The following is a 24399-nucleotide window of genomic DNA, read 5'->3' on the forward strand; positions in this document are numbered from 1 at the left end:
TAGGAGATATTTACTGTACATGCAGCAAGTGAAATCCCTGGCGCATGCGCTCTGAAGGAACCCTTTCTTCAGAGCCTTGTGCCATGACCAGCGGCTCCCACGCGCATGCACGGGATTGATGTCATTGCTGCTTTGGCCAGTCACAGATCCGGAGTCCACAAACCCGGAAAGGAAGAACGGGTGAAGATGGATGCCATCTCCAGCGATGACATTGCATCGCTAGAAGGCTTAGTTTTGAGGTAAGTCTCAAATAATGTGCTAGTATGCGATGCATACTAGCACATTACGCCTTTGCCTTGCAGGTTTACAGAGTTTTTTTTTTTGTTTTGTTTTTTTATCAAGTATACACCTAATGATGGCCATACACACTTCAATAAATTATTGATTTATTTTCCAAATACCTTTCATGAAAGGAATAAAAAACAATCAATCTGCCACACACCAGGATGTGGGTTTGACCAATAATTGGAAGATATGATTGTAAATTGTCATATCTTTTTTTTTTCTCAATCTCATAATTTGGTTGATCACAATATGATTATATTTGTGAACTAAGCATTTCAGCGCTGCTGATTGATGCAAAACCATCCATAATTTCTGCTCTCGGCCAGCAGGTATAAGATGAGAGTAAGACCCCATACACACAAACACACACACTATACAACTTTTGTTGTCTGATTTCCTTTAGATTTACCAAAACCATGTAGTGCAAGGGCCTGCCTGATTGCATACAAATTGAAACTCTTAAGGTTTATTATAGGGTTTTGGTAAATCTGAAGGAAAAAATCTTTAGAAAATTGTATAGTGTGTATCCAGCTTTAGGAACAGCCCCAGCCTGCACTCCTCTGCAAACCACGCCCCCTGAAAAAATGCATCAAAAACACATGCGTTTCCAGTGCCTTTTTAGCTTGACGATGACTCCCATACACCCATGAAACATGGAAAAGTGACTGAAAAAATGCAACCACAGTGGATTTTTGACACCTTTTCTATTTTCTTCAATAGGGGAGCTGCGATTTTACCCAGTTTTTAAAAGTGAATGAAAAATGCAACAGGCAGGTCTTTTAAAAACACAACTGACTGGTGTGAAGAGGTCCATAGGGCTGCATTTTCTTCTTCTTCCTTTTATTTTAATTTTTTACTGCAAAACTGATGAGTGTGAAGGGCTCTTGGATAGTAGGCTCTCACAAGCAGGGGTCCTGCTAACATTCTTGTCATGCATTTGATTTGTAATTGTGCTCCTTTTATGCTGTAAACAATGCGCAATCTGTTGATGATAAATAAATCCTGTATAATAATAATAATAATATAATACAGTTGGATATTCATACTTGGGCCTCATTTACACAGGCCATGACATACATTCAATTGTATGCATTTATACTGTATGTGTTTGTAGTACATTTGTAAATGCATGTAATGATTTTTGAATGGTATAATGCATACTGTGAGGGCTATTTATAAAATATTAGTTGGATGGCTGCCACACACATTCCTACAGGCTGGACACATTTTCCCAATATTCTTTGTAATAGATTAATTTCTATGATCTTCAGCTCCATCTAGAGGCCAAATATTTTCTCATTCAGAAATCATACTGTGTCATACCCACAAGATGTAGCCGACAATCGTAGGAATCAAAGTTGTTCTAAGGCTCCATTCACACTTGTGCGACTTGTCATTTAACTTTGGACATTAACGTTACATGACAAGTTGTTCCCCATGTTTTCCAATGATAACCATTCATATATGTGCGACTTAAAGTTGCAGCAACTTCAGAGTAGTTGATGCACTTTGGTCTGACTTTCATGCAACTTAAGGGCCATAGACTTCAATGTTCACCCTCAAAAGTTGCATGAAAGTCGTACCTGAATGCTATACAATGCAACAGTTGTCCATTATCACTGGTCAAAGTCTTATCCAGGTCGTACCCATCCAAAGTTGTATCAAAGTTGGAGTCAGTGCAACTTTGGAGTTGTACAAGTGTAAATTGAGCCTAAAGGCAGAAGGTGTGTGTGTTTTTTTTTTTTTTTTTTTTTTTTTTAACCTTAATGCATTCTATGCATTAGAAGAGAAGTACAGTAAAACCTTGGTTTGAGAGTTACTTGGTTTGAGAGAGTTTTGCAAGACAAGCAACATTTTTAACAAAATTTTGACTTGATATGCAAGCGATGTCTTGATATACAAGTAGTGTCATGTCACAACTGAGTATAAAACAGAACAGAGGCGCCTCTAAGTGTAGCAATATGGTTACATTTAATAAAGGTACAACATTTAGCAACTCACATGGTTGATGATTAAAACAGGCACATCTAAGTATGCAGGCATCCGGGGTAAAGCTGTCCACATAGACCATCCCCCGCACCACTATCGACATCATCCCTTCCACGCTGCGCGCCTCGCTTTCAAATCATTCTACTGCAGGGTAGTCTTCCTGGTCACGATTGTAGATTGACAGCGGAGAGTGCTGACGGTGAGGAGGATGGTCTATGTGGACAGTTTTACCCCGGATGCCTGCACACTTAGATGTGCCTGTTTTAATCATCAACTCGTGCGAGTTGCTAAATGTTGTACCTTCATTAAATGTAACCATATTGCTACACTTAGAGGCACCTCTCTTCTCTTTATACTCTGTAGCTCCTGCTGGATTTTACTTCTAATCCCCTTGTGGAGGCTTCCATTTGTGAATGGACATTTTATGGTTACACAACCTATCACATTGCTATAATCTTTTTATATGAACTATAAACTGAAGGACTTGTATAATGAATAAATGGTTGTGGAACGAATCATCTGAGTTTCCATTATTTCTTATGGGGAAATTCGCTTTGATATACAAGTGCTTTGGATTACAAGCATGTTTCCGGAATTAATTATGCTCACAATCTAAGGTTTTACTGTATGGGATTTGTGAAAAAAAAAAAAAAAACTCCCTTAGGTGGATGCATCATTAGTCCCCCCGCCAGCTTCAGACTGAGAACTGAAGATCAGACACCGCTGACCAGCAAAGATTGCTGAGAGGCTGACTCAGGTGGCGGTCCAGGCTTGTAGGCTGAAAACTGGTCACATGAGTGCGGAATGAACTGCACTTCTGTGACCCATAAAACTGCAGCCTAAAAAACTTTTGGCTGTACTCCTTTTTAAGGTAAAAAACCTTCTGCAAGCAGCTTCCCCAGCAGGGGCACTGCTTGGGAAAGACACTGAATTCTAATATTGCATATATTAAATTCATTTTGTTAATGGTCTTCTGCATATGAATCTTTATTTCAATTACCTTTTTATATTTTTCTCAGCATTTGTATGCCAACCTACCTGCTCAGCAAAGAGTGAAAGATAGTGCTTTCAGACTAATGGGCTGGCAATACACCAAGTTATCCAAGAATGCGGGGTAATGTGTTAACATGCATTGTGGTGCACTGCGTTGCTTGTGCATTGGAGCCGTGTTGCCTTGTGTTTCTGCAGGAATAGAGAAGTGGGAATCCAGACTAAGGGATAACTGGCAGTGCTGCCTCAACCTCTGTCACTGTCAGTTTTGCTGGACAGTCTGATCTGCATATGGAGAAAAATATAGTTAAGTGATCACTAGACTGAATCCTCTCCTGCAGGTAACAGAATGATCACAAATCATGTGCCTAGAACTGGTTACATCTACTGAAGCAACTGCACCGAGATGGACCCTGGTACAGAAATTTGATATTATTATTTTTTTTTTTTTTTTAGTTTAGCTAAAATTTATATGTGAGGATTAATGTCTAAGAGCAGAGATCAGCTTTAATGGCCTGTATACATGATCAGAAAATCGTACAAAAAAATGCAGTTTTCAAAATGATCGTACGATAATCTGATCGTTAGTACACAGCTTGATGGCTGATCACGACAGTTCATCCGATGGGACAAGCATGAACATTTTTCTTGTGTGATACCAGTTCGCACGATTTTCGTTTTTAATCAGTACAGTTGTCGTTCAAAAATATAACACATTACATCACTTCCGAATTTTTATTCCATCATAGAAGAATTTTCGTCACTTTGGTAAACTCTTCATTTTCCAATGAGATTAGCATGCAAAAAAACCTGAATGATCATTTGGCCGATAATCTCATTGTGTGTACCAGCCATTAGTCTGCCCTCTAAACTGGTTTCTCTCTGGTTGCATGGTTGGCATTGGTTCTGTTTATATCCTCCATGACAGTGAGTTACTGCAGGTTAGATGCCTTTCCAACAAGGGAGGGCTCAGCACTCACAACACCTCCTTGCCAGCCAATGACGATGTGAGCTGGTCATGTGAGGCATATACACACAATGTGACACCAAGCACTAGACATGATATGAATCTGCTTTCTGTCATTGATCATGTGGATATCATGTGGATCTGTCCTTTTCTAAGTAGTCAAACATTCTGCTGAGGGCTTATTGATTCACATGTTACATTGTGAGTACTATACCTGCCATGCAATGAATACAATAAAAATCAAAAGCGCTCATGTACTCCAGCTGTTATGTCATTTACTGCATTTCACTGTGCAGACAGAATACATGGACCTTGGAGAATACTGTGCGGCTGATGTACTATAGTATATGACAATATGATCACACATCAGTGACACATGGATGTGCTATATCCTCATATATGGGCAGAATGTCTTTAACAAGGCTGTTTTGCTATAGAAAGTTCACTATAGTATCTGAACCCAAACAAACGAAGCCCTGGTGTGCCTAAGATAAAGATGTTGTTTTTTTTTTTTTTCCCAGGTCTGTAAAGCTGGCATTACGCTCTTCATTCTTCCTTTTTTTTTATTTTTTTTATTTTTCATGCCTATTTTGCTGCAATGTTTTACCATTCAGAGATGCACCTTAGTGAAGCAAAAAAGTAACCTTACTTGAATTTTCCGCATGCATGGTACACATTAAATGTCTAGCTAAGTTTTTTTGTATGGATCGAAATAACAGGCAAATGTTCGCACACATCAACCCACATATGTAGACATGTGATTCTATTGCAGCCTCCTAGTTCATCCTTATCTTATTTATTTTAATAAATCAGCCTCTTTGTGCGCAAATGGCCTTAACAGTCAATGACCTTATAGAAATGGGTGTATCCTTTAACTGGCCTCATTGGCTGCATCTTGTGGGCAGATCTGTAGGTTGATATAGGATCTGCCATTGCTTTCTCTATGTATGGCCAGTGTAAGGTCTGTTAAAGATATCTGTGCACACATTTGTCCCAGTATCAGTGGCTATGTTACATACAGATTTACCAACCTGTTTGCTGCCTAAAATAACCACATTTAAATGGAGTATGTGCCTATATGTATGCATGTGGGATAAGGACCATAGATTGTAAGCTCCTTGAGAGCAGGGGCTGATGTGAATGTACAATATGTAAAGTACTGCATACATTTCCGGTACTCTAAAAATCCCTCTAATAAATATGTGATCATTCTGGTTATGGAAAAAATCTTGTTCTGAACAGACACTTTTTTACTAAAAAAAAAAAAAAAAAAAGCCACAAGCAAGTGGTTATGTTGTGTTTGTCACAGGACTATGTATCATCACATCCTGTAATATTAAGCAGAATTCAGTCATGTGATATTCCGACATTTCAGAAATCTCTTAGCACAGTTTAATTCTTGTTGCTTGGGCAGATATTCTGTACATGCTATGTACAAAGTTAGCCCTTATTTTTACAGAGCAATCCATGTAACATGTAAAACCCAGGTAATGAGCTGAAAATGCATGAAAAAGTGGTTGTGCTAAAACTATCAAATCCACCTTAAGGTGGTCATAGATGGACTGAAATTGGACCAGTTCAGCAGGAACCAGATGGATTTCGATCCATGTGTGACCATCTCTGTTCCTCCAGAATTGAATCAGAATTTAATCTTTAGGTTGACTTCTGTCTAGTGGTAATGTTGGGAGAACTTTTGTCGATTTTAGAGGCTGCAGCTGCTGATCAATGTAACCTAACAGATGGCCATACACTATTGGATTTTTTTTATTCAGCCCGCAAGACAAATTCCTCCATCCATACAATACAGTGCAGATGGTGAATCTTTAGCAAGGCTACTGTGTCCAGACACTTGGCACCAGCGGCTTTTAAAATACCCAGACAGTGGCTGCATCTGATTGGATTTTTCGGTCAAAGGATGTTTGGCAGGAAGGGGCCAGCAGGGGCACCCACTGGGGGGGATTTCCTTAAGCTCATCAGGAATGAGCCAAATTACAAACCATGTATAGCCAGCTTTAGTACTGACACTGTTTATGAGAGACAGTAAGCTTTGTACATGGATTCTGGTAGGCATTGTTGAATGTCTGCAGTAAAGTCAGGCAGCATTTGCTTTATTGCTTATATACTTCAATGTGCTTCCCATCTATTCAAGGAGCCTAGGTATTTGAGAAGCTGTCCCTAGTAAAATGGGATTTCCGTATAGACTATGAGATTACTACTTTAAAAGGATAACGGTGTGCTAGGGCACTATACTGATGCCCCCCGCCCCCCCAAAAAAGAGAGATAAGTCACAACTGGACCCATTCTAGAAGTGGAGCACATTTAAGTTTAAACTGCTCTGTCACTTTAAAAACCCACCCCAACCCACACAAACTTGCCTTCCTCCTGCCCCCCTGACACTCTATTTGTCCAATAGAGTCCAGACCCCATGTAAGCTCCATGTGGGATGACGAAGGAAGGTTCTCAATGCCCTCACCTCATCATGTGACAGTTTTTGGATCTAGCGAGCAGTGCAACTTGGGAGAAAATATGATTTCCCCCCCCCCCCATACTTGGCAGCACTGAGTGTGCAACAAAATGGCACAGGAACATGGTAAATTGTGTGTGTGTGTGTGTGTGTGTGTGTGTATGTACCGGGGTGAACTTTCACAAGATTGATACAAATTATTCTGACTTTTAAAGCTGTGGAATAAAAAGTATGTCCCCACCAAGTTATTTACACTTGGCATTGAAAATGCTGAACTGAAAAAGTGTCCTCTGGTCACATGATATCGGCTAATCAACCCCTTCTCTGTTTACTAGAAAGAAATGGCTGTTATTGCTGCCTTTGTCATTGGGGAGATTTCTCATCACTTCCATTTTCTTCAGACACCCATCAAATAGACAGGAAGTGTAGGGAAATCCCCCAGAAAGTGAGACCGATACCAGGAAAAATGTGGGCTTTGTATGAATAAGATATTGTTTACAGATACCTGACAACATACCAACTTCCCTAGTTGTATGCTTGTTCCAGGTAAGTGACTTAAAATTATTGATGCCATGGATCAGCATACTAGACTGGCTATTTTTCTCTTTTTTTTTTATTAGACTTAAATTTCTTTTTCTATTAATTATTTAATATGTGAATGCTACAAATATCACCTGTTTACCTCTGTACTGATTTGTGTTTTCGCCATAGGCTATCAGTGCTGTTTATGGATGATTTAGGACAAATCTCACCAAGTAAAGCCATTCTAGCTGGAAGCGTGGCAGGAATGCTGGCAGCTATAGTCATCTATCCTACTGATGTCATCAAGACCCGACTTATTGTACAGAACAGCTTGGAACCCACATACAGAGGCATCATTCATGCACTATACACTGTGTACTATCAGGAAGGATTCCGACCATTATATCGAGGGGTTTCGCTTTCAATTCTTGGTATGTTATTTTTATCAATATTACATTGCATTCATTCACAGTGTAAAGGAAAGTTTGTTTTTTTTTTTTTTTTTTTTTTTTTTTGCTATCTGAATAACATTGGGGAGATTTCCCCTCACTTCCATAATCAAAACAGGAAGTGAGAGGAAATCCCTCCAAACTTAAAAAAATCTGTGGTTGTTACCAGATCCATCAGAACCAGTGTCTCAATTGGAGGATTTGGTGACAACCCAGAATTTGGGAGTTTTATTTTACGTTCACTCTTGGTAATAATGGACACAGAACAAATCTCTCTAGCCGGAGCACACACAGCAATAAAAACCTGACAAGTGTTTTAATCCCTATCTTAACCCTATTGAAAATAAATAATAAAAGATTTTGCCTTTAGTTACACTTTAATGCCTACAAGTGCACACGTCAACCACTTGACCTCTGTAAGCTTTTACCCCCTTTCTGATCAGGAGACATTTTTTGCAGTTTGGCACTGCTCTACTTTAACTTTACTTTAACTGGTAATTGTGCAGTCATGCAACACTGTACCCAAACTAAATTTGTGTCCTTTTTTTTTTTTTTTTCCCCCACAAATAGAGCTTTCTTTTGGTGGTATTTGACCACCACCTGGGATTTTTTTTTTTTGCGATATAAACAAAGACCGCAAATTTTGAAAGAAAAAAAAAAAAAAAACCCAGTATTTTCTACTTTGTTATAAAAAATATCCAATAAACTCAAATTTTGTCATACATTTAGGCCAAAATGTATTCGGCTACATGTCTTTGGTAAAAAAGAATCTCAATAAGCGTATATTGATTGGTTTAGCGCAAAAGTAAAAGTGAGGGGAAAAAAGTTTTTGATCCCCTGCTGATTTTGTACGTTTGCCAACTGACAAAGAAGTGATCAGTCTATAATTTTAATGGTAGGTTTATTTTAACAATGAGAGACAGAATAACAACAAAAATATCCAGAAAAACGCATTCCAAAAAAGTTAAATTGATTTGCATTTAAATCACCTCAATAAAGGGCATTTGCACCCCCTTCTTGCCCAAGCCATATTTCAGCTTTCAGCGCTGTCACACTTTGAATGATGATTTCGCGGTCATAGTACACTGTAACCATGTGAAATTTTTATCGTTTTCTTCACACAAATAGAGCTTTCTTTTGGTGGTATTTAATCACTCCTGTTTTTTTTATTTTATTTTTTCGTTAAAAAAAAGAATTGAAAAATAAAACTTTTTTCTTAGTTTCTGCCAGTAAATTTTGTAAATAAGTAATAAGTAATTTTTTCTCCTTCACTGATGAGGCAGCTTTTGTGGGCACCTATGAGGAGGCACGAATATGCTGCACTTATGGGCACTGATAGGTGGCACTAATATGTGGCACTGGTGGGCACAGATAGGCGGCACTGGTGGGCACAGATATGCGGCATTGGTGGGCATTGATGGGCAGCAATGATAGCCAGCACTGACTGGCATCACTGATGGCCACTGATTGCTGGCATTTGTGGCCACTGATGATCAGTGCCCTGATTACATGCCTAGATATTCTCTGTGAGGAGATACCACTGATCGACTCTCCTCTCCTCACACTCTGTCAGTGTGAGGCGAGCAGCGCCGATTACCTGCATCTCCGTGTTTACATGTGACCGGCTGTGATTGGACACAGCCAATCACATGGTAAAAGGGCCGCGGCTCTTTACACAGATCGGGGCCGCGTAGTGTCCCCGGGGGCACGCGAGGCTGTCATATGACGTCCATCCAGAACGAGAGCCGCACGAACGAGGCGAGGCAGCAAGTGGTTAATGAGTGAAATAGATATTTGATCCCCCTATCAATCGGCAAGATTAATGGCTCTCAGGTGTCTTCTGTACAGATAACGAGCTGAGATTAGGAGCACTCTCTTAAAAGGAGTGCTCCTAATCTCTTCTTCTTACCTGTAAAAAAAAAACACACCTGTCCACAGAAGAAATCAATCAGATTTCAATTTCTCCACCATGGCCAAGACCAAGGAGCTTGAAAAAGGAGCGCACATTCCCCCCACCACCAGGGTGCACCAGCCCATAAACATGTCGCGATCAAGCCTGTGAGGCCATCCCCTTTAGCACTGCGATCCAGGAAGTGTTCTCCACTATCATACCATCTTCCTGCTGGCTAGGAGAGCCCACAGAGCGGCTGAGACAGCATACCTTCTACTGACCAGTGTGATGGATGCCCCTCAGAGCATTCACCCACAGATGTACCCTTCTTTCTTTACCTATACCTTTCTTTACCTGTTTTTTTTCAAAACCTTAATGACTTGGAGAGGATCTGCAAAGAGGATGGGGGACAAAATCCCTCCTGAGATGTGTGCAAACATGGTGGCCAACTACAAGAAAAGTCTGATCTCCTATGATTGCCAACAAGGTTTTTGCCACCAAGTACTAAGTCATGTGTTGCTAATGGGTCAAATACTTATATCACTCATTAAATTGTAATAAGTAATTATTAGTACACCCCCCCCCCTCCATTTACCCATTTTTGGAAAATGGACACCCCATGGAATTTGCTGAGAGGCATGTTGAGCCCATTATTTTTTTTTTTTTGTCACAAGTGTTTGAAAAATTACACAAAATTTTTTATCACTTAATTGATATATTGCTCACACATGCCACAGATTACACCCCAAAATACATTCTGCAGCGTTTCCTGAGTATAGGGATACCACATGTGTGGGACTTTTTGGGAGCTTCAGAATTTAAAAGGGCGTAAATTGCTCATTTCACTTCCTCACTACCTATCGCAGTTTCGGAGGCCCTGAAATGCCCCCCAAATGACCCCTTTTTGGAAAGTAGACACACCAAGCTATTTGCTGAGAGGCATGTTGAGGCCATTGAATATCTCATTTTTTTTTTTTTTGTCACAAGTTTCTGAGAAAAACATTTTTGCTAGAAAATTACTTTGAACCCCCAAACATTATATATTTTAAAGCATAAGAAGAAAATGGTGAGTGTTGCAATGTTTTTTTTTCGTCACACAGTATTTGCACAGCAATTTTTCCAGACGTAATTTTTTGGGGAAAAAAATACTTTTTTTTTTTTTTTTTTTTTTTTTTTATTAAAATGCACAAAAACATAATATATTGCCCAATTGTTTGGTAGAATCTAAAAGATGATCTTACGCCGAGTACATGGATACCCAACACGACATGCTTTAAAATGACGCATGCCCATTCAGCGGCGACAAACTACATTTATTTTTAATAATTTGACAGGTTACCACTTTAGATTTACAGAGGAGGTCTACTGCTAAAATTATTGTGACGTTTGCAGTATACCTCACATGCATAATGCATTGGCTGTTTACATATGACATGAGACTGATGCTTGTGTTTGCCTTTGCGCATGGGGGGACGGGTGCTTTAAAAAAAAAAAAAAAAAAAGTTAGACTGTCACTTCTTCTTTTTTTTTTTTTTTTTTTTTTTTTTTTTTTCTTTTTTAATTACTTTTATTGTTATCACATGGAATGCAAATATCCCCTATGGTAGCAAAAGGTAGTGACAGGTACTATTAGACTCTAGATCTCTCCTCTGCCCTTAAAGCATCTGACCACACCAAGATCAGTTTGATGAGATGCTTTCCCAAGTTATCAATGGCGCTGTTTATATCCGGCGAAACCGAAGTGATGAAATGTTTGTAGCTTCCAGTTTCTTAGGCCATAGAGGTGATTGGAGCCATTCCAGTCTTCGATCCGCTCTATGGTCAGCTGGCGGAACCACCAGCTGCATTCTCGGGTTCCCCAATGGGACAGGAGAGCCAGAGAAAACCGCTGAAGGCGGCAGGGAGATGTCCCCTCCCACTGCTTGTAAAAGCAGTCTAGCGAATAATTGGTCACTAGGATTGCTTTTACATAAAAGCCGACTGCCAGCTGAAAAAAACAATACCAATATGATGCCTAAACCTACAGGCATCATCCCGGTATAACCACTAAAAGTCCAGCAACATACCAGTATGTTGCTGGTCCTTGTTGGGCATATATTGTACTGTTCTCTTTTTTTTTTTTTTTTTTTTTTTTTTTTTCATGCAGCCTGTGTGTCGATGTGGATGAAGAAATCTCTGCCAGAAAAAGTGTGTGGTATGCCCACCATTAGAATATACCGCCCTGCATCTACTCCCTTCTAATGATGGATATACAGTACGTGCAATGTTCTTTTTTTTTTTTCTTTCATTCGGCCCATGGAAACAAAAGAAACCTGAACTAACCCTTGTAAGTTGACCATTTAGATGTGTTGATTGGGCCTCGAGAGTACCCTGGAAAATCCTTACTTTTACCTTAAATTTCACGTGAAAATAGCAATGCACTTTCTACTGCATAGTATGTGAGAATGGCTGGGCACTCCTTTTCCTACAGCCTCATAGCTGTATATCTGCAGTGTGAGATGTAAGGTACTGCTGGTTATGACTGCTAGTCTCTGGAGATCTGGAGTGAAACTTACTTTTACAGTATGTTTATTATTTTATCAAAATACAGTGCCTTGGAAAAAGTATTCATACCCCTTAAAATTTTTAACATGTTATGTTAACCACTAAGCCACCGCCCACCGTCATATGACGGCGGGACGAGGCATCTCTTGTTCTGGGCGGACGTCATATGACATGATCGCCCTCCTGAGCCACTAGCTGTGGCGTCGCTTGGGACACGGTGCGCGTGCCCGGCAGCCTCGATGTCCGTCGGGCACCCGCGATTGCCGGGTAACAGAGCAGGACCGTGGATCTGTGTGTGTAAACACACAGATCCACGTCCTGTCAGAGGAGAGGAGACCGATGGTGTGTCCCTTGTACATAGGGACACCGATCGGTCTCCTCCCCTAGTGAGTCCCCTCCCCCCACAGTTAGAATCACCTCCCTAGATCATACATTAACCCCTCGATCGCCCCTAGTGTTAACCCCTTCCCTGCCAGTCACATTTACACAGTAATCAATGCATTTTTATAGCACGGATCGCTGTATAAATGTGAATTGTCCCAAAAATGTGTCAAAAGTGTCCGATATGTCCGCTGCAATATCGCAGTCACAATAAAAATCGCAGCTCGCCGCCATTACTAGTAAAAAATAAATAAAATTGCTATAAATCTATCCCCTATTTTGTAGATGCTATAACTTTTGCGCAAACCAATCAATATACGCTTATCGCGATTTTTTTTTTTTTTTACCAAAAATATGTAGAAGAATACATATCGGCCTAAACTGAGGAAAAAATTTATTAAAAAAAAAAAATTGGATATTTATTATAGCAAAAAGTAAAAAATATTGTGTTTTTTTTTTTTTCAAAATTGTCCCTCTTCTTTTGTTTATAGCGCAATAAATAAAAACCACAGAGGTGATCAAATACCACCAAAAGAAAGCTCTATTTGTGGGGAAAAAATGATAAAAATTTCATTAGGGTGCAGTGTAACATGACCGCGAAATTGTCATTCAAAGTGCGACAGCGCTGAAAACTGAAAAATGGCTTGGGCAGGAAGGGGGTTAAAGTACCCTGTATTGAGGTGATTAAAGGCAAAAATGTAAATGTATTTTATTGGGATTTTATGTGATAGACCAACAAAAAGTGATACATAATTGTGAAATGGAAGGAAAATGATAAATGGTTTTCAAAATGTTTTACAAATCAATATGTGAAAAGTGTGGCGTGCATTTGTATTCAGCCCCCCGGGTCAATACTTTGTAGAACCACCTTTCGCTGCAATTACAGCTGCAAGTCTTTTTGGGTATGTCACTTCCAGGTTTGCACATCTAGAGTGACATTTTTGCCCATTTTTCTTTACAAAATAGCTCAAGCTCTGTCAGATTGGATGGAGAGCGTCTATGAACAGCAACTTTTCAAGTCTTGCCACATATTCTCAATTGGATTTAGGACTGGACTTTGACTGGGCCATTCTAACATATGAATATGCTTTGATCGAAATTATTCCATTGTAGCTCTGGCTGTATGTTTAGGGTTGTTGTCCTGGTGGAAGGTGAACCTCCGCCCCAGTCTCAAGTTTTTTGCAGACTCTAACAAGTTTTCTTCTAAGATAGCCCGGTATTTGGCTCCATCTATCTTCCCATCAACTATGACAGGCTTCCCTGACCCTGCTGAAGAAAAGCATCCCAACAACATGATGTTGCCACCACTGTTTAACAATGGAGATGGTGTGTTTAGGGTCAAGTGCAGTTAGTTTTCCGCCACATATAGCATTTTGCTTTTAGGCCAAAAAGTTCAATTTTGGTCTCATCTGAGCAGAGCACCTTCTTCCACATGTTTGTGTCCCCCACATGGCTTCTCGTAAACTCCAAATGGGACTTCTTATTGCTTTCTTCTTGCCACTCTTCCATAGATGCCAGATTTGTGGAGCGCACGACTAATAGTTGTCCTGTGGACAAATTCACCCACCTGAGCAATGAATCTCTGCAGCTCCTTCAGAGTTACCATGGGCCTCTTGGCTGCTTCTCTGATGCCCTCCTTGGCTGGCCTGTCAGTTTAGGTGGACAGCCATGTCTTGGTAGGTTTGCAGTTGTGCCATACTCTCTCCATTTTCAGATGATGGATTGAATAGTGCTTTGTGAGATGTTCAAAGCTTGGGGTATTTTTTTTTTATAACCTAACCCTGCTTTAAACCTATCCATAACTTTTATCCCTGACCTGTCTGGTGTGTTCCTTGGCCTTCATGATACTGTTTGTTCACTAAGGTTATCTAACAAACCTCTGAGGGCTTCACAGAACAGCTATATTTTTATACTGAGATTAAATTGCATACAGGTGGACTCTATTTACTAATTAGGTGACTTCTGAAGGCAATGATTCCACTAGATTTTAGTTAGGGGTAGCAGAGTGAAGGGGCGTGGATACAAATGCACACCACACTTTTCATATATTTTATTGGTAAATAATTTTGAAAACCATTTATCATTTCCCCTTCACTTCACAATTATGTGCCACTTTGTGTTGGTCTATCACATAAAATTCCAATAAAATACATTTGTTTTTGTCTGTAACATGACAAAATGTGCAAAATTTCAATGGGTATGAATACTTTTTCAAGGCACTGTAAAGAATTTGCATACATTTGTTCAAATCAGAAGTCAGGGCAAAGCATTATAGATAACAGGTTGCATAAAGTGTAAATAGTATGACAGCTATAGACATAGGAGAGGAAGATCAACATGATATAAGGGACTGAAACCCTGTACCCCAAACTACAAACAGCCTGGCAGGATTAGGCATGATCCAAACACCTCTGAAGCTTGAAATGGGCAAGTGCACTAATGGACATCCTCCGTGAATATAAGCAAGTACCAACAACCAAAGAAAATAATAATCTGTCATCCAAATTGCATAAAAAGGTAACATCTACAATAGTACGAAAAAAAAGGGGGGGTTAAGAATAATGTGAAAGTATGCAGTATGAAAAAATCAAGATCTTGCTCATTTTATGTCGGATCCCAGTGACCTGCCCCCTACCTATTTTATACAAGTGATTGCAGATGGCTTACCCAAGATTCCAGACTTTTTCAAATCTGGATTACTTGTCCCCAAGGATACTGGCTAAGAAATCCATGCTCTAGAAATCCAAATTTTTTCGTTGATAAAAAAAAAAAAAATTAGGGTCTGCATATGTCTGGGGATTGGTTCATTCAAAAGTACTGTTTTGGCATTTTTAAGTACATTGAGATATCCAAAGGGAGGATGCTTCAAGATAGATTTTGGCAATCCTGGAGGGGACTAAATACCACCGTAATAAGTAACAATAATAAATGTTTGCTGCGCTTATCAACTTTAAAATAAATCAACAAATATAAAAGTCTATTGAGCAGCCGGCACAATGTTGATGAACAGAAAGCACACAAGCATAAAAAAAAAAATAGAGATGCAGTGCTCAAAATAAAATCTTCAGATATCAATAGTAACTGAACACTTGATGGGATATATTTGAAGAGTGAGAGAGGGAAGACGACCACCACCGACACCCAAATACACTGCAGATAAAGCAGGATGGACACAGGTATCCCAATCTCCACGCTCTGTTCCCAATGGTCACACCATTAGAGTCACATAAAATATCATCCCATAAAATATAAAGGAATAATCCTCATGGTGTAGTAATTCTAATATAGGTGTAATGTTTAAAACGAGAGAATATTGCACTCACATTTCCATATAAAGGATAATCGCTTTGCTGATTGATACAAACATGCAGCTCTGGTAATACTGCCGACAAGATGGCCGCCATGTCCCTATGCATTTCGTCACACGTTGACGTCAGGGGCGTGGATTGACGTGCATGAAACTGTATTATATAGAGGGGACGTCTAACTGCGGAATTTACATGTGCTCCAACCAGCGGAAGCAAACCAAGGATGCTAACCAATGGCCGGAACACCGATAATCCACAGTAATCAAACCGTAAATAGCGGGCAAAGGAAATTATCATCGTTGAAACACTAGCCACAATCATATGTATGTGAAAGTCAGCCAACTTACATTTGATTGTTACAAATTGATCATGTACTATGTTCAAATTTATATTTTGAAAATGCAGTATGCCAGAAGACTGAACCATCTAGTGGAGTATACAAATATCAGTAAGAATGTGAGAAATATTACAAATATAAAAATATACAAACATACAAATAAAAAGTAACTTACTAAGTGTTACATACATCTAAAATCAAATGTACACAGTGTACGAGGTAGCATAAGAGGGCTGGCTAAACCTCCACACTCCACAATTCACATCCCACTCAACATTTAGGCCAAAAGAGATTATAAGTCTTATCCTTATAAATCCACTCAGTTTCAAGCTTGGACACCCCCCGGTCATATTACTCCCTCTCCAGTTACCCATATATTTGTCGATACCCAAAAATACGGCACCCTTAGGGCTCCGATTGTGATGGGTGTTGTAATGTTTGGAGAGGCTGTGCTTGGGGTAGCCATTCTTGATATTGGTGATGTGCTCCTTTAGTCTAACCTGGAGCATACGGACAGTACGGCCAATATATTCCAGCCCACAAGGGCACCGTATAAGGTAGACTACATGCTTGGTGCATGTAATAAAAGGTTTAATATGATGGTGTTGCTGAATCGATTTGGATTGAAAAGTGTCTGTCCTCCTTCTCCCCTGCACGTTAATGTTACAAACAGAACACTTCCTACAATGAAAGAAGCCCCCTACATTGTGGAAGAAAGAAACTCTATTGGGGGACCTATAACATTAGGCGCTATTTGGAGCCTCAAAGGTGGGGCCCCTCTGTAAACCACCAATGGACGCTCCTGGAGAAGAGGTCCTAGAATTTTTATCATTTCTTAAAACATTCCAGGGTTTATGTAAAAAAAAATTTAAAAGCATACTGCTGAGTAGAATAGGTGGTAAAAAAGGCATGTTTAAAAGCTTCATTGGGTTCTCTCTGCCTGGGGACCAACAGCTCACCTCTGTCCCTCTCAATGGCACGTATAAGTGCCTGATCTAATTCAGGAGGATGGTAGCCTTTTTCCAAAAACCTATTGCTGGGGGTAGAGGCTTCACTCAAAAAATCATCATGATTAGAGCAATTTTGTTTCAACAGCAGGCATTGACTGACGGGAAAGGATCTCAGCCAGGTCGGATGATAGCAGCTACTATTTCTGATCCATTCCGATCAGGCTCCTTTTAAAGTAGGTGGAGGTAACCATCGCCCCTTCCACCACCCTGATCTTTAAATCTAGGAAATGGATCTCGCTTGCACTAGATTCATGTTGGAGCTTGACACCTCTATCATTGGCATGCATTCATCCAGTGAGCACTAATCTCCATTCCATATGAGGATGACATCATCTATGTACCTTTTCCAGAGAACCAACTCTGGTCTGGGCCTACCATAGATGACCCCTCCTCCCTTTTGGCCATAAAAAGGTTGGTCATGCTGGGCGCAAATTTAGCCACTTACATTTTTGCAACCACAGATGTGTCATCTCTGTACAGTATAATCTCACATTTGCCTGGTTGAGAGGCGGTCAGGCATTATTTAAGTTTGGATGTGTTGACAGACATCCAAAGTGAGTTTATTTTATCACTGGTCGATTTCCCCATGGGCCATAATTATTTTTGGTTTGGGGGCTCCTACTGTTTACAGGATAGAGGTGTGGCCATGGGCGCTAAATTTGCGCCCAGCATGACCAACATTTTTATGGCCAAATGGGAGGAGGACGTCATCTATGGTAGGTCCAGACCAGAGTTGGTTCTCTGGAAAAGGTACATAGATGACCTCCTTCCCCATATGGAATGGCGATCAGTGCTCACTGGATGAATTCATGACCTGTTTGAATGCCAATGATAGGGGCATCAAGCTCCAACATGAATCTAGTGTAAGTGAGGTCCATTTCCTAGATTTAAAGATCAGGGTGGTGGAGGGGGCGATTGTTACCTCCACCTACTTTAAGGAGTCTGATCGGAATGGATTTATCAGCACTAGTAGCTGCCATCATCTGGTCTAGCTGAGATCCATTCCCATCAGTCAATTCCTACAGTTGAAGCAAAATTGCTCTAATCATGCTGATTTTTTTTGAGAGAAGCCTCTACCCTCAGCAATAGGTTTTTGGAAAAAGGCTACCATTCTCACGAATTAGATCAGGCACTTATACGTGCCATTGAGAGGGAAAGAGGTGAGCTTTTGGTCCCCAGGCAGAGAGAACCTAATGAAGCTTTTAAACATGCCTTTTTACCGCCTATTCTACTCAGCAGTATGCTTTTAATTTTTTTATTTATATATAAACACCGGAAATGTTTTGCGAAATGATAAAATTCTAGGACCTCTTCTCCTGGATCGTTCATTGGTGGTTTACAGAGGGGCCCCCCTTTTGAGGCTCCAAATAGCGCCTAATGTTATAGACCCCCCAATAGAATTTCTTTCTTCCACAATGTAGGGGGCTTCTTTTATTGTAGGAAGTGTTCTTTTTGTATTTTTAACGTGCAGGGGAGGACAGACACTTTTCAATCCAATTCGACTCAGCAACACCATCATATTAAACCTACCAAGCATGTAGTCTACCTTATACGGTGCCCTTGTGGGCTGGAATACATTGGCCGTACTGTCCGTATGCTCCAGGTTAGACTAAAGGAGCACACCACCAAAATCAAGAATGGCTACCCCAATCACAGCCTCTCCAAATATTATGACACCCATCACAATCAGAACCCTAAGGGTACCGTATTTTGGGTATCGACAAATATATGGGTAATTGGAGAGGGAGTAATATGACCAGGGGGGTGTCCAAGCTTGAAACGAAGTCTATTTATAAGGCTAAGACTTATAATCCATTTGGCCTAAACATTGAGTGGGATGTGAATGCATTCATTAGCAATTCTTAGTTTTTCATTATGGTTTGGCCAGCCCTCTTATGCTACCTCGTACACTGTGTACATTTGATTTTAGATGTATGTAACACTTAGTTACTTTTTATTTGTATGTTTGTATATTTTTATATTTGTAATATTTCTCACATTCTTACTGATATTTGTATACTCCACTAGATGGCGCCGTCTACTGGCATACTGCATTTTTAAAATATAGTACATGATCAGTTTGTAACAATCAAATGTAAGTTGGCTGACTTTCACATACATATATAATTGTGGCTAGTGTTTCAACAATGATAATTTCCTTTGCCCGCTATTTACGGTTTGATTACAGTGGATTAGCAGTGTTCCGGCCATTGGTCAGCATCCTTGGTTTGCTTCCGCTGGTTGGAGCGCATGTAAATTCCACAGTTAGACGTCCCCTTCTATATAATACAGTTTCACGCACATCAAGCCACACCCCTGATGTCAATGTGTGCTGAAACGCGTAGGTAAGAGCTTGAGACGTGACGCAACTGTATGCTGGGACGTTGCGGCTATCTTGTCGGCAGTATTAACCAGGAGCTGCATGTTTTTATCAATCAGCAAAGCGATTATCCTTTATATGGAAATGTGAGTGCAATATTCTCTTGTTTTAAACATTAAACCTATATTAGAATTACTACACCATGAGGATTCTTCCTTTATTTTTTATGAGATGATGTTTTATGTGAATCTAATGGTGTGACCACTGGGAACGGAGCATGGAGATTGGGATACCTGTGTCCATCCTGCTTTATCTGCCGTGCCTGATCGAGTGTGGACGATCGTGAACTGGAGTGTTTTATTCCATCTATATGCTCATTTGACCCCTGTAATAAGGGTCCAAAGAGGAGGGTAAGAGGCAGTGTATTTGGGTGCTGGTGGTGGTCATCTTCTTTCTCTCACTCTTCAAATATATCCCATGAAGTGTTTGGTTACTATTGATATCTGAAGACTGAAGGGTCTAAGAACTTTTATTTTTAGCGCTGCACCTCTTTTCTTTTTACCACCGTAATAGGACCTTGTAATTCAGCTCAATTAGAGCGATTGTAAAGTTAAAATAACAAGCATGTCTGTAGTTACCTGCTCTGCAATGACCTGCAATTGAATTGCACGGGGCGGCTGTGAACCTCCTCTTCTTGGGTCCCGCGCCGGTACTCCTAGCCCCTCCTCTCCATCCATTGCCCCCATGGAAAGCCGCTTCCCATGGGAGCACCTGTGTGTGCTTGCTCCCGAGCCCCCCTGCTACGTCCATTGACACAGACAGCTGGACTCGGCCCTGCTTCCTCGCCACTGGCTTTGATTGACAGCGCTGGGAGCTAATCGTTCCTGGTGCCCCAGCGAAGCCAATGAGACATGGATGTGAGGGGAGAGAAGAGCTGCAGACGTGCATGGCGCCGGATTGAATGAGGGCTCAGGTAAGTAAAGGGGGGGGGGTGAGGGGCCAAAATCGATGCTGATGCCCAAACATTTTTTATCTTAATGCAAGGAATGCATTAAGGTAAGAGAAATGTTTAGGCTTTAGAACCGCTTTGAGGTCATGTTAACCACTTGCCAACCAGCCGCCACAGTTTTACTGCGGCAGAATGGCACGGCTGGGCAAAACGACGCTATGTTACGTCGCTTCGCCTTGTGGCCACAAGGGGCACGCGATGACCGCCGGGCTACCGCGATCACTCGTGACACAGCGAGAAACGGGATCTGTGTTCTAAATGTTCCAGCAGCTCATAGCCCTGTTTAATTCTGTCCATTGTCACTGGCTGCAGCAGCTCGATGTCCAGCGCTGATGGGCCTGCTAATGTGCAATCTGTCTACTCTCTACAGCCCTTCTGCACACTCCCATACATGCTGCTGAATGCCCTGGCTCAAATGATATCCCCGATAAACCTTTGGCTACATGATCGACAGTCACCCCAGACAAAGATTTCTGTCCCAAGCATTCCTGGCCTTGCAATAACATTTTTATCTGCACAATCCTCTGTAGTTGGAGCCACTATCATTGTGAAAATGTACCTCGACTACTTATTGATGGAAAAATAATACCCATTTTTTTTTTTTTTTTCCAGGAGCAGTTCCATTTTCTGCTGGTTTATTCTTTATGGATGTAAGTCTGGACAGGGTCTGGCAGGTGTCTGGGGCCCGTTTAACACCTCTACAGAACTTTGTAAATGGCTGCTTGGCTGCTGCTGTAGCCCAGACATTGTCTTTTCCCTTTGAAACTGTCAAGAAGAAAATGCAGGTACAGCTTTTGACCATTTTGCTTTTTGACTGTTGCCTTTCTTGGTAAAGTATAGTTTTATATAAATCTATACATACGGTATAATTTATACTGTATGCTCAAATGTTGAACAGCCTGCTCGTTAGCCACATATATGTATAAGGCCTCATGCACACTGGACGTTTTTTGACATTTTTACAGCAGCTGTATTTGGCTGTAGACGTTTTTTTCTACAGTCATTAAACTCTCCATCATGTTATCCTATGTGTCCATGCACACATAGGCTGTTATCAGCCGTTTTGGGCAGTGGGGTGTTTGAGCAGTAAAAAACCCCCCAAACTAATGGGTTCTGAGAGATGTTTTTCAGGTGTAAAAACACTCTAACGCTGATAAACGTCGATAAATGCTCAAAAACGTTGCTCACTAGCGGTTTTTAACGTTTTTGATCCATTGAAAAATAAAAAATGTCTTAAAAAAAAAAAAACCGCTAACGCGAAAAAACTCTATTGCAAAAACGTTGAAAAAAGTTGAGAAACTCGCTGCAAAGCTACTTTTCTTTTTTATAACGTTTTTTATAACGTTATTTTAACGTCCAGTGTGCATGAGCCCTTACTGTTGTTGGTTTGCTACAGCAGGAATTGAAAAGTATTAAAAGATCTGTGCTCTCCAAAGTTGCTTATGGCTATGGAAGGCATTTTAACCTTCTGACACTAATCCTAAAACTGCTTATTGGTTACACATATTTATATATAAATTAGGGCAATTCCAGTCTTGGAAAAAATGATATAATGTTAGAGAAGCTAGAAGCCCAACACCAGCTATGTTTTATTTAGACTTGTATAGAGTGGGGAATGATTACACCTTCTTCCCCTTACTGGGTAGGTTTGAATGCCTGGAAATTTTTTTGTTTTGTTTTTACTTACCTGGTGAACCCCCACTTCTTGTCCTGATCTCAGGAACAGAAAGGGAGGGCATATCTCCACAACAAGGTAACCGAAAGGGGGGGGGGGGGGGGTGCTGGACAAATTGTAACTCTTTCATGCTCTTTCCAAAGCAAAAAAACATGTTTGAAGCTAGGTTTTAAATAAACAATGACTGGGCACCATCATGCAACAATAGCAATAGATGAGAACCAAGAGCCCACAAGGCCCTGACTGGGGCTTCCAGCCTTGTTGGTAGCCTGGAGATATCAACACTTGTCATTGTCAGTGCTGTTTTAAGCCTTCATTTATAGCCATCTTTATAGCACTTGTAATAAAAAAACATAACTGGTGTAACACTTTACTGCCTTTTGTGTTTAAAAGCCTTTAATGAGAGAAACAGAGAGCCTGTCATTGCTGACACTCCTTTTGAAAATTCTATGGCCTGGCTGTCATCCTGACCACTGGGTTCAATTCTTTGAATCACTGGCAAGGAACAAGTATACCAATAAGGATATCTGATGTTTCTGTGCTGCATGCTTCAGTAGGTACGTATCACAGCCAGATGACCAGCATTTTCAGAAGCAGGTCAGCAATGCCAGCCACCATATTTATCTCTTTGTTTTTGCATACGCATGTAGGCGCATTTTTTTTATGTGTTTTTGACACACTTATATGCAGTCTAGTGTGTGTGTGTGTGTGTGTGTGTGTGTGTGTGTGTGTGTGTGTGTGTGTGTTTTTTATGGGTGTTTTTTTTTTTTTTATTTGAAAAATTCTTATTTTGATTAGGACAATGTGCATTCTGGTGCAGCCCCACACGTTTTGATGAATTTTGGACAAAAAAAAAGCAGCACGTTGTATTTTTGTTGAAAGCTCTGGAACTCAATGAAGATGAGTGGTTTTGCCATGTTCCAGATGTGTTCCATACAGGAAGAATGCAACATGTTCTACTTTTGTTGACTGCACTGGAACACACTGCATTGGTGTGAACTAGGCCCATTGGAATCCATGTTAAACATGGCCCATGCATTTTTAATGCAAAATAAAAATACACTAGAATGCATCAGGGGAACCAACCCTAAAAATGCACTAGAAGGCATTTGGTGTGACCAGCCCTTACAGTAGCATAAAGTTTGTACAAACTCCAGAAACATGCGTATTTATGCGTTGGGGAGCTTGGCTTGTAAGCTCCACGTAAACAGGGACTGATGTAGATGAGAGATATGTATGTATGTATGTATGTATATACAGTATCTCACAAAAGTGAGTACACCCCTCACATTTTTGTAAATATTTTATTATCTTTTCATGTGACAACACTGAAGAAATGACACTTTGCTACAATGTATAGAGGTGAGTGTACAGCTTTATAACAGTGTAAATTTGCTGACCCCTCAAAATAACTCAACACACAGCCATTAATGTCTAAACCGCTGACAACAAAAGTGATTACACCCCTCAAGTGAAAATGTCTCAATTGTGTCCAAAGTGTCTATTTTGTGTGACCACCATTATTTTTCAGCACTGCCTTAACCCTCTTGGGCATGGAGTTCACCAGAGCTTCACAGGTTGCCACGAGTCCTCTTTCTCTCCTCCATGACGACATCACAGAGCTGGTGGATGTTAGAGACCTTGCGCTCCTCCACCTTCCGTTTTGAGAATGCCCCACAGATGCTCAATAGGGTTTAGGTCTGGAGATATGCTTAGCCAGTGCATAACCTTTACCCTCAGCTTCTTTAGCAAGGCAGTGGTCGTCTTGGAGGTGTGTTTGGGGTTATGTTGGAATACTGCCCTGCGACCCAGTCTCCAAAGGGAGGGGGATCATGCTCTGCTTCAGTATTTCACAGTACATGTTGGCATTTATGGTTCCCTCAATGAACTGTCGCTCCCCAGTGGCGGCAGCACTCATGCAGCCCCAGACCATGACACTCCCACCACCATGCTTAACTGTAGGCAAGACACACTTGTCTTTGTACTCCTCACCTGGTTGCCGCCACACACGCTTGACAACATCTGAACCAAATAAGTTACAGGACATGGTTCCAGTAATCCTTGTCCTTTGTCTGCTTGTCTTCAGCAAAGTGTTTGTGGGCTTTCTTGTGCATCATCTTTAGAAGAGGCTTCCTTCTGGGACGACAGCCATGCAGACCAATTTGATGCAGTGTGTGGAGTATGGTTTGAACACTGACAGGCTGACCCCCCACCCCTTCAACCTCTGCAGCAATGCTGGCAGCACTCGTACATCTGTT

General features: G+C 40.7%; 1 protein-coding gene across 2 annotated transcripts in view; it reads left to right on the forward strand.

The window, feature by feature from the left end:
• Positions 1–24399, forward strand: part of SLC25A43 (solute carrier family 25 member 43) — a 103666-nt gene that overhangs the window by 26829 nt on the left and 52438 nt on the right. For both annotated transcript variants that reach the window (XM_073599315.1, XM_073599316.1), the window contains exons 3-4: positions 7407–7648; positions 21079–21251. In XM_073599315.1, the coding sequence (XP_073455416.1) occupies positions 7407–7648; positions 21079–21251 (415 nt within the window). The remainder of the gene's footprint in view (positions 1–7406; positions 7649–21078; positions 21252–24399) is intronic.

Source organism: Aquarana catesbeiana, linkage group LG09, assembly GCF_042186555.1.
Source record: "Aquarana catesbeiana isolate 2022-GZ linkage group LG09, ASM4218655v1, whole genome shotgun sequence".
NCBI classification, from domain to species: Eukaryota; Metazoa; Chordata; class Amphibia; order Anura; family Ranidae; genus Aquarana; species Aquarana catesbeiana.